The sequence below is a fragment of the Schistocerca americana genome, chromosome 8, assembly GCF_021461395.2.
Source record: "Schistocerca americana isolate TAMUIC-IGC-003095 chromosome 8, iqSchAmer2.1, whole genome shotgun sequence".
NCBI classification, from domain to species: Eukaryota; Metazoa; Arthropoda; class Insecta; order Orthoptera; family Acrididae; genus Schistocerca; species Schistocerca americana.
This window is the reverse complement of record NC_060126.1, coordinates 104,496,267-104,508,403: the sequence shown is the minus strand read 5'-3', so window position 1 is coordinate 104,508,403 and position 12,137 is coordinate 104,496,267. Positions and strand designations below refer to the sequence as shown.

General features: G+C 40.1%; 1 protein-coding gene across 2 annotated transcripts in view; it reads left to right on the top strand.

Annotated features, from left to right (window-relative positions):
• Positions 1–12,137, top strand: part of LOC124544611 (phosphatidylinositol 4-kinase alpha) — a 203,249-nt gene that overhangs the window by 127,098 nt on the left and 64,014 nt on the right. For both annotated transcript variants that reach the window (XM_047123207.1, XM_047123208.1), the window contains one exon: positions 4,983–5,140. In XM_047123207.1, coding sequence (XP_046979163.1) covers positions 4,983–5,140 — 158 coding nt within the window. The remainder of the gene's footprint in view (positions 1–4,982; positions 5,141–12,137) is intronic.

The following is a 12,137-nucleotide window of genomic DNA, read 5'->3' as shown; positions in this document are numbered from 1 at the left end:
AAACTGTTATAAATAATAAGACACAATTCTGAAATGAGATACCACAAATCAGATTATTTTTGCACCTATTGAACAGTGAGAAAGATTTGGCCAATGGAGGAAGAGAAGTAAGTTTATCTACAGTATATCTGGAGTAAAGTTGTATAGTAGAAACTGAGTGCATGACAGAAATTTTAGAGGTTAAGTGATAGTTACTAAAGGCTTTAAGAAAAACTGCAAACACCTTTTTCTTGCAAGTACAATCATAAAATGCTATGATGAATTTGTCGTGTATGTTTTTCACTTTTTTTGAATACCCATAGAATTTAGTTTGCACCTAAATAAAGTTAATTTTAAGATCTTGGAAGCCATTATATTTCTTAATTGTGATTGTTGTTGTTGTTTTTGTTGTTGTTGTCTTCATTCTGAAAATTTGTTTGATGCAGCTCTCCATGCTGCTCTATCTTGTGCAAGCCACTACATCTCTGAATAACTGCTGCAACTTCTATCCTCCTGAATCCACTTACTGTATTCATCTCTTGGTCTCCCTCTATGATTTTTACTCCACACACACACACACACACACACACACACACACACACACACACACACAAACCTCCAATACTGAGCTGGTCCAGAGTGTGTCCTATCAACTGACCCTCCTCCAAGTCAGGTTGTGCCACAAATTTCCTTCATTCCCAATTCTATACAGTATTTCCTCATTAGTCATGTGATCTACCCATCTAATCTTCAGCATTCTTCTGTAGCACCACACTTCAAAGGCTTCTATTCTCTTCTTGTCTAAACCGTTTATCATCCATGTTTCACTGCCATAAATGGCTACACTACATACAAATACTTTCAGAAAAGACTTCATGGTACATAAATCTGTATTCTACGTTAACAGATTTTTTTCCCTTCAGAAACGCTTTTCTTGCCATTGCTAGTATACATTTTGTATCCTCTCTACTTCATCAATCATCAGTTATTTTACTACTCAAACAACAAAACTCATCTACTACTTTTAGTATCTCATTTCCTAATATAATTCCCTCTGCATCATCTGGTTTGACTACATTCTTGTTTTGCTTTTATCAATGTTCCTCGTATATTCACCTTTCAAGACACTGTCCATTCCAGTTGATAGCTCTTCCAAGTCCTTTTCTGTCTGTGACATACTTTCAGTATCATCGCCAAACCTCAAAGTTTTTATTTATTCTTCCTGAACTTTCTTTTAACTGCCATCTGGTATCTGTACAAGTTGGAAAATGGCCTTTTGTTGCTTGTGTCTTACTCCTAGTACCTTCAGAATTTCAAAGAGAGTATTCCAGTCAACATTGTCAAAAGCTTTTCTAAGTCTACAAATGCTACAAACATAGGTTTGCCCTTCCTTAACCTATCTTCTAATGTAAGTCATAGGGTCAGTATTACCATGCATATGCCCACATTTCTCCAGAATCCAAACTGATCTTCCCTGAGGTTGGCTTCTACCAGTTTTTCCATTCTTTTGTAAAGGATTCATGTTAGTATTTTCCAGCCATGACCTATTAGGCTAATAGCTCAGTAATATTCACACCTGTCAGCACCTACTTTCTTTGGAATTGGAATCACTACATTCTTCTTGAACTCTGAGGGTATTTCGCCTGACTCATATATCTTACAAACCAGATGGAAGGCTTTTGTCATGGCTGGCTCTCCCAGGGCTATCAGTAGGTCTGATGGAATGTCATCTACTCCCAAGACCTTATTTCAACTTAGATCTTTCAGTGCTCTGTCAAGTATCATGTCTCCCATCTCTTCTTCATCTACATCCCCTTCCATTTCTATAATATTGCCTTCAAGTTAATCTCCCTTGTATAGACCCTCTATATAATCCTTCCACCTTTCAGCTTTCTCTTTTTTGCTTAGGATTGATTTTCCGTTTGAGCTCTTGATATTCATACTTCTGCTTCTCTTATTCTCGAAAGGCCTCTTTAACTCTCCTGTAGGCAGCTTCTATCCTTCCTCTTGTGAAATATGCTTCTATATCCTTACATTGGTCCCCTAGCCAATTTCTGCTTAGCCAATTTGCACTTCCTGTCACTCTTGTTTTAGATGTTTGTGGTCCCTTTCGCTGCTTCATTTACTACATTTTTATATTTTCTCATTTCATCAGTTAAATTCAATATCTCCTGTGTTATTTAAGGATTTCTATTGGGTCCTTTCTTTTTATGTATTTGAATCTCTGCTGCCTTCAGTATTTCATCTCTTAAAGCTACCAATTTGTCTTCTACTGCATCCCTTTCCCCTGCTCCAGCAAGTCATTGCCCAGGACTCCCTCTGAAACTTGCAACCATCTCTGGTTGTTTCAACTTGTCCAAGTCCCATCTCCATAATTTCCTACCTTTTTGCCATTTTTCTGGTTTTAATTTACAGCATAAAACCAATTAATTGTGGTAAAAGTCCACATTTGCCCCTGTAAATGTCTTACAATTTGAAATCTGGTTTCAAAATCTCTGTCTTACTGTTATATACTCAATCTGAAACCTTCCGATGTCTCCAGTTTGCTTCCATGTATAAAGCCTTCTGTCATGTTTCTTAAACCATGTGGTAGCAATGATTAAATTGTGCTCTGTGCAAAACTCTACTAGGCGGCTTCCTCTTTCATTTTTTTCCCCCAGTCCATATTCATCTATAATTTTTCCTTGTCTTCCTTTTTGTACTATCGAATTCCAGTCGTCCATCACAATTAAGTTTTTGTCTCCCTTAACTATCTGAATAATTTCTTTAATCTCATTATACATTTTTTCAGTCTCTTCATCATCTGCAGTGCTAGTTGGCATATAAACATGTACTACTGTGGTGAGTGCGTGCTTCATGTCTATCTCGGCTACAATGATACGTTCACTATGCTATTCATACTTTTTTACTAGCATCCCTGTTCTATTATTCATTATTAATCCTACAACTGCATTATCTCTCTTTGATTTTGTATTTATAACCCTGACTTCACCTGACCAGAAGTGCTGTTCATGCTGCCACCAAACTTCACTAAATCCCAGTATATCGTACTTGAACCTATCTATTTAGCTTTTTAAATTTTCTAACCTAGCTGCCCAATTAAGGGATCTGACATTATACACTTCGATTTGTAGAACACCTGTTTTGTTTTTCCTGATGACGACATCCTCTTGAGTAATCCTCCCTGGAGATCTGAATGGGGGACTATTTTACCTCCAAAATATTTTACCAAAGATGGTGCCGTCATCATTTAATCATACAATGGAGCTGCATACCCTTGAAAAACACTATGACTATAGTTTCCCCTAGCTTTCAACCATTTGCCATACCAGTACAGCAAGATGATTTTGGTTGATGTTACAAGGCCAGATCAATGAATGATCCAGACTTTTGCCCATACAATTACTGAAAAAGCTGCAGCTTCTCTACAGGAACCATACATTTGTCTGGCCTCTTTAATAGATACCCCTCTAGTGTGATTGCACCTACGGTATTGTGATCTGTATTGCTAAGGCAAGCAAGCTGCCCTACCAACAGCTTGTTCATGGGGAGGGGGGGGGGCATTGTGATTAAATGCTGAAATAACTTTGTATATGTATCTGATCCAGAAATGTAAGTCAGTGAAGGCGAGGATCAGTCCAGTAGTCATATGAATTCTTATGGGGATTTCCTGGCAAAGCAGACCTATCCTACTGAGTCAACAAAACCTTGTACATGCTTTACATTTCAAGGAAGCTAGCATGTTTCCACTACTAGTAATAATACATGCTAGCTACAACTCTCCCACTACTTCGCCTCTTTCAACATCTTATCTGACGATGCAATTCTCTGCATAATTCTGTAGATAATGTTTGTTGCTGATTGGGTATTAAATGGTGCAGTTGGTCAGACCATCATTAATAAGAGTTACTTGACATAAATATTGATTCAACATTGTCTGTAAGGTCAGCGCACCATTTCAAAAACATTGTGCCTCAATCGATGGGAGGAGGAGGTATGTGGAAGATAGGCCTAATTTGATCCCTGGTTTCGGTAATTATGCAAGAAGATGGGTACCAAATTTAAATGGCATCCAATGTGTCATCAATGTTCTTTTTCTTCACCACAGTGCTTTACTCACATGATCCTTTTGGAAATAGTGTGGCCTTTAAACTGACTTACCCATCCATTTATAAGGGGACCTACAGTTTAGTGTAGACTCTGAATCATCATACAGCTTGGCATTTTCCACATTAACAAATCAGTGCCAGAGGCGAAAGGAGTGCTAAACGACTGAAATATCCTAGGACTGACTGAGGATTGAACACTGAATAATTGATTTTGAAGTCTCAATTTACCAAGTCACGAAGCTACACTAATTGAATGGATTGTACAAAAAACATTCATAAACTGAAGGGGATTTATCAGTGAACTGAAAGCTGTATGGTGGGCATTACTCCAAGAGGCAGGAAAACAAGCAAATGGGTCATGAGGAATGTATCCAGGGGAATGGATGGTTGGTTGACCAAGACATTTCTTTGCTGGATTCCAAGAGATAGCAAATTATAAAGATGATGACCTAATAGAAGATGGGTGGATAACATCTGAAAACATGCAGTTGCAATTTTACTGTGTAAAGCTGGAACCTGTAATGCATGGAAATGTTTGGAAGATGCATTTCTCTGGGAGTAGATGTCAAATTGCTGATGGTGGCACTGGTAGTGATGATTATGCTGTCATTACTGTCAGAAGAAACCATTGGTTTTTGAAATATGAGTATGTATGACAACTCAAATTGTTCTTAAAATATGTTTTGTGTACCTCCCCAGCAACTCTTTGAAATATGTTTAATACTGGTTTCATGAGATATTGTTTCTGATGAATGAACACCTTTTGTAATATTAATTTGCTGATGTACATTTACTGTTGATGAAATTGTGAGACCTGGAATTGTAAGTTAAAATGTTACACTGCAAAATATCAAGCTGCCGTCTTTGCTACAAATTTTCTTTCTTTACTTACAGGTGTGTATCGAAAATTGTTGCATGTTGTGGCGTGGTCACAGGTGGAGTTGTTTACAGAAAAAGCAATGATGACAGCTGTTGATTGCTGGCAGTGGTTAATGACTGCAAGACCGGATTTAGAACTTCGATTTCTGCAGGAAATGTTGGCAGCGTGGCAGGTATGATAAAGCACTTAATGTTAGCTCCAGAGGAGCAAAGGAAGAATGGCAACTGTTATTACTGATCCAAATGATGGAATACGCGCACGCACCAGCCTTTTCTGTTATATTCACCACTTACCACTTAACACTGTTATCTGTAAGAATTGTCTTAATTTTGATGCGACAAGAAAATGAGTCAAATGAAGGGTATTTGACTCCAAAATTCCTGTCAGCTTAATAGTAATGAAAATACTTTTTTTTTGGGGGGGGGGGGGGGGGGGGGACTTTCTATATGAGACAACTTCAGCGATATTACTCTTGTAGGTAGAACAAGAAATTACAGGGTAAAAACTTGTTGAGGAGTGCTCTACATATAGCAGGCCTCAGTGGTTTCAGTTTCTGTGGAGAGTAGTGCAAACTACATGGCCTTGTGCCATTTGAACGACCAGAAAAAAATCCCCATGTTCCATATATTTTTACTCCATAATTTACCTTCAGAAGGTGAAATTCCAAGTACTGACAGTGAGGAAAGACAAATTAGTTGGGGAAGGTAGTAAAATATTAGCAAGTGAGTGAGACCCAGTGGAGAGGGAGCCACCTGTAGTGAGGATGAAATGCAACACTTTTTGTCTGTTTTTGTTTCATCTTTGTCTCCACCGCCACTGCTACTAAACTAGCCTCTTTCCGTATGATTCCTGTGATTGCATCATCTACCTTTATCCCTTTAGATAAATGTGAAATGAGATATTCTGCGAACTGAAGTGGGGTTCACCTATGAAGAGCATATTCCTCCATTCATTAATTATATAAATTGCTATTAATGACTCCATAATAAATATGTCATATCTTTATTGTCCACAACAAGCTGTATACTGTTGAATATCTGGTTTGTACAGGATGGATAAAAGAGCAACGACAGCACTTAGTAGGTTGTATATGATGGCAAACTGAACATCTTTCAAGACAGAACCAATGTCAGAAAACTCATGTTTTCGGCATAATGGGGTATCGAAGTTGAAAAATAGTTCATGTATGTATGGATTGATGTTACACTCTCTTTAAGAAACTCAACAAGAATACCACACCATGCAGTACATTACATAACTTCGTTGCATACTGTACATTGGCAGTTGAAAGACTGCCACACAGGCTGAAGTACACATGGCTGGTCACATAGTGTTTCATACGTAGTGTGGATTCATGTGATCAGATTCTCTTCAGATGTTACAGAGGTTGCATAAATCATTTTTAATAATATCACACACTAATGTGCAAAATCCATAAAATCTGATGACAGTGGTAGCTGTGGAACAGGTCATCCTCTATGAATTCATTGATTTGGAAATGATGTGTCTGGATTATACTGCACACTTGCATCAAATCAAATCATATGATAAACACCTGGTGACATACCTTCAAATAAGGTAGGAAGAATATCTCTGAGACACATGAGGTAGATTGGTCTTGTTATTATAATTGCCATTAAATACATAGACTGATCTAATCACATTATCCCAGTGTATATGTTCACACTGGACCTTTATTGCTAATTTTTAACCACATAGGCACACAGGTTTTTGTTAGCAAAACATGAGAGTTGTCAAAGTTCACAGTGCTCTCTCAGGTATACATTCATTCATTGGTAAATATCACCAAAGCCTGGAGTTGTGGCTGGAAATACGATTGCAGAAATGGTACTTCTTTTAAGTGGTTCTCCACTACTATTGCCTCAACTTCCTGTGGAGATGGTATGGATGTAGGTTTTCTTGCTAGATAACTCCTCACACATTAGCATGAGATGCACACAACACTTGCACCACTAGGCAAGTGCTGGGGGCCGGTTCCTCTTGGGGGTGTTCCAAAATGTGCTCTTCAAAGGCAACCATTCAAAGCAAATGTATACAGGCATCAATGTTTGGTACCTAATATCAGATAGAAATGCAGAATAGTGTATACAGTTTTTAGAAGACCTCTCATGCATACAGTAAATTTCTCAGTACACAGTACTAGGGTATGTACAGGAAAGTGTAAAGGGCACAGTAAGCACACTTCGCAGGAGAGCTTCTGTAAAGTTTGGAAGGTAGGAGACGAGATACTGGCAGAAGTAAAGCTGTGAGGACTGGGCGTGAGTCGTGCTTCGGTAACTCGGATGGTAGAGCACTTGCCCACGAAGGCAAAAGTCCCGAGTTCGAGTCTCGTTCGGTGCACACAGTTTTAATCTGCCAGGAAGTTTCATATCAGCGTACACTCCGCTGCAGAGTGAAAATCTCATTCTGGAAACATCCCCCAGTCTGTGGCTAAGCCATATCTCCGCAGCATCCTTTCTTTCAGGAGTGCTAGTTCTGCAGGGTTCGCAGGAGAGCTTCTGTAAAGTTTGGAAGGTAAGAGACGAGATACTAGCAGAAGTAAAGCTGTGAGGACCGGGCATGAGTTGTGCTTCGGTAGCTCAGATGGTAGAGCACTAACCCGCGAAAGGCAAAGGTCCCGAGTTCGAGTCTCGGTCAGTGCACACAGTTTTAATCTGCCAGGAAGTTTCAATTGACAAACCTTTGTACCACATGTCTGGCAGAGAATGATGCAGCTTGTTTTATTTTCTCTGCCATGCCACACTTCTTCCACCACTGCTCTCTTCTACAAATGCCATGGTTTGATATCCTCTTGAAGCAGAACAACTTACTCGATTCTTGGTTTTCTTCTTGAGGGATATCCGTTCACCTCATGGTAGCTTCTGAGCAGCAGGAGATATTCATTTTTCCACCTATGCTTAATATCGTTGTTTACCTTTCGTCTTTGTCAGAACTCATTGCTGAGGTATCTCCTAGTTACTGGTTGTGGCCCACATGGAATGGTTACTAGTTTCCCAGCATTTACAAAGTGGGCTGGCATCAATGGTGTATCAATGTCTCTTTGAGTTATGGGTTCTGAATGTACTGTGGTATCTATTGCTGTCAAAAAGGTGTTTAGGCTATCTTCATTCATCTGAGAGCAGCTGGGCATCTTCCTCCCACAATGCTTGATGATGGTTTCTATCATGCCTTCCCACCAGCTTCCTCACCAAGCTGCTTGTGGTGGTGTGCACATTCAGGTGATTCCATGGTGGGCACAAAGTAGTACTGTATGTCAGTATGCTGGGCAGTTTTGAAGAGTTCAGACAGTTCTCTGTTGGCTGTATGGGATAATGTAGCAGCGTCTACATTCTGCAATGTGTTGCATGGCCTTCAGAAATCTATCAGTGGACGTATCGGTGACAAGTTCAATATTAACTGTACATGTTGTGGTACATGTCAGACTTATTGATTTGGTATCTGTTTGTAACATTAATGGTCCAGCAAAATCAGTGCCTGTTACTGTGAGTGGTCTTGTGGGTTGAACTCCGTCCTATGGTAGTGCCACCTCTATTTCTGCTTACTGATGTCTGCATATTATCTTGCAGGGCAAGCAGTGGTCAAGAACTATCCTGAAAGCTTATCATCTTTCCTAAACGCAAACTCTTCTCACAGTTCACCTAGCACCATACGTACACCGAGATGATGCAATGCTACATGTGTGTGTGTGTGTGTGTGTGTGTGTGTGTGTGTGTGTGTGTGTGTGTGTGTGTGTGTGTGTGGGCGCGCGCGCGCGTGCGCTTTGGGTAACTGTTCTCCCTTACACAGTGCAAATAGTTCAGCTCTGAATAGCTCCTCTTGAACTCTTCTGATCCAGTATGTACAGGCCTTTTGTAATTGCAAAGCACTCAAAACTGCCAGAACTTGCCAGTCTTGTTCTCAATAAATTGAAATGCAAGGGCAGTTATGTGCACTATTCACCAGTACGAACTGAATTTTGCAAGTTGAATGGGGGTTCACTGATGCTGATCAGAGTGACATTTGCTCAGGGTTTGGCTTCTGGCATTGATTTAGCTGGAACTGGGATGTCCACTGGTCATGACTGTTTGTCTTTTGGAAGCCATGGTGGACCACACTACCAGACGTCAAGCGTTACTTGTAGATCTGCTTTTAGTCCCTATGTGAACTGATCCGCAGGATTTTGTCTTCCAGGACAATGACTCCATTGACTGGTTATAGTGTAGGTCAATGTTTCTGTCACCTGATTACAAAGGAAGGTTTACAGTTTGTTTGGATCTTTTTGTATTCACTCCAAAGTGACAGTGGCATCACTTCACAGAGTAACTCTGTTGGCATCAAATTCTGTTACGTCCCCAAAGTAAGGAACAAGTCATGAGCTGACCATTGTGGCAGGCAATTCCAACCTAGGCAAGGTTACCTTCTCATTTGCTACAAACAATATGTGCTGTGTAACCAATGTCTGTAGTTGTCTATACATACAAAGCAGCCCAATAAGCTCTTTCGGGTGGATTGAGAACATGTGCACCTCTGCAGAATCACTTTTGCCTGTTGTGCTTATCCAATCTGTAAATGCACAACAGTGACAAATGATAAAGCTTTGAGACACAAGAATCCAACTATGAGCAAGATCTGTGGGCAAAACATCCTCCCATGTAAGACCTCTCCACCAAATGTCTGGGAAGATTAGTTTAGTTAACAATCACAATGGGTGTCAACAGACCAAGGGGGTCATAAAACTGAGCAGCTGCTTGAATAATGTTTCTCTTGATTGCCAGTTTGTCAGCCTGGTCTTTAGCTGTCCTTCACTAGTCAGTGGAGATACTCACCTTCAGTATTCTAATTGATCCCAAAACGTGCATTGCGAGATTGGTTTCAAGGCCTTTGGCATGCCATATTGCTATCAGTTCTTTCAAATTAGTCACTCATTTCGAAAGTGGAAGGCTTATCTGCAGGAAGAATGCAGTCAGTTAATGATAAACAGTTGCAGAGCTGTCACTGTCTCACATACAATCTATAAAGTCATCCATGAATACAGAATTGTCAGTGAATGCTGATAATCAGGGATATTTGTCATTATTTAGTACTACTAGTTTCCTTATGGCTGCTGACAAAAGAAACGGGCTTATCAAATGTCCAAATGGCAAACATTTGAAACAGTAAATATGACATCATCCATAATAGCATAGGCACCATTCTCGTGTGAGATCTCTGTCCTGTTCATTCAAGATGAACTATAAGAAGGCTTGATCCACATCAAACAATAGTCCTGTCAGAAGTAGTTTGTGGAATCATTGCAAGGTTGTGAGTAAGTTTTGCAGTAAATTTGCTCCTGTTTCGAGGGTATCATCCAGGGATGCAGAGTCTGGTTCATGTGAGATGCATTGAACAAAATCCTGTATTTAATGTTTCCATTGCTGCATTTCTTCACTACGTAGTGTGGTAGGTAAAATCCATTCTCAACCATATGGTCCTCAAGCAATTTTTATCTGATCTCTCGTAATTTAGTTTGACGTGGTCTCATGATAAATGAGCTTCACTTCTTCATTCCTTTGCATTTTGTTTTGTAAGGAGAGAAGATTTGTTTCAACAGTGGTGTGATTGCTAGAGAGAAGTGTATCCCTCTTCCATGGTATACAACTCTGCTGTCATTCCCCATTCAGTATGACACTAGGAAGTCTTATGATGCAGGGTAGGAGCATGGGTGTCAATGCTTGCATTTGATGCTGTGTTTTTCCAGTTGTCTCCAAGTACCAAAAACAGTCCACTGACTCATCAGAAATCTCGCTGCAGCTACCCTGATTGTAGTTGACAGTTGCTTTGTTAACTGCAGTACCAGTCCTGTTTCCACTAAGAACATATTTGAAAATTGTGGGAAGAAGAACCAATGAAGGTGATACTTCAATTGGTTGTTCCAAGGCCGCAATTTTCCAGTATTAACTAGCTCCTTTCTGGACTTCAGTAGATAGATCTTCTGTGTCTCCCATCAAATATGCCAGCCGTATTCCGTTCTGCAAGTCCATATCTCCTATGTTTGTGGTACTGTTGGCTGATGTGAGAACTTATTGCTGCTTCCAATAACAGCAATTGTAATGTGGATGTGGATAGAGTATCCCATCATATTAAAATGGACCTTACTCTTTGAGAGAGATGAAGTGTAGAATGTTGTTATTCCCAAAGTTGAGGTTCCAGGTACAGTGAATTCAAGAGATTCAGTCATTGAATGTTGTGTGAAACTTGATTGACTCCCATTGTGTAGGATGGTACATACCAAAGTTTGTGAGAACGTGAAGTTGTGATCATTTCAGTCTTGTTCACTGTTGTGAGGTGACTATTACAGACAGAAATATGGTGCTCACTCTTACATTTTGCACAAGATGCCGTTCCCAGTTTAAAGGACTGATCAGATCTTAAGTCACAGGAAGTAGTGGTTTGTTATCTTTGTGCTACGTATTCTAGCCTATAAGCTTGCAACCTTGGGACAGTCTTCATCCCAGTGCTCCCTTTCTGTGCAGTATGTACAGAAAGGTCCTGGATTGCATTGTTTCATCTTCTTGTCACCCTTTGTGTTTACCTTCGCGTGAAAGGCAGATGCTGAAGGTACGTAATTCTCTTGTGTTCTATAATCCACTTTTATCTTGTGTGTGGTGATGGCTCACTCCCCCTCTTCGTTTAGAAACCCCATAGGATGTGTAAGATCCCCTCCTAGGAGCTTTCGCCATTGTGCATAAATAAGCCAGTTTCTGCAATTTTTTTTTTTTTTCTGGGAATGCATGGAGGTGTTTGGAGGTAAACACTCTCCAGTAAGAATCCACATCCTCTCCTTGCGCTCATAGTGCCTAGATCTGCTTGTGGCACTCAGTGTAGGTGGCGTTGTGAGTCTGTGGACACCTGAAATTGAAGCATTAAGGTTCTCGAAGAAGTCGGGGTACTTTTGGATAATCCTATTCTTATCCCCATTGTTGGATTTCAAAATTTGCTTCGTCTGTTCATGTGTCAGCTCTAACAGCAATCCCATCGACCAAAATCCATGTGGGAATATGTGCTTTTTCATAACCGACACTTATAGATTGTCATCTGTGGAAGCTCTGAACTGCTCCCAGGATCAAGATCATTCTTCTGTGTCACCAGAGAAAGGATCCAGTGTGATGGTAGGAAACTTCATGTTTACA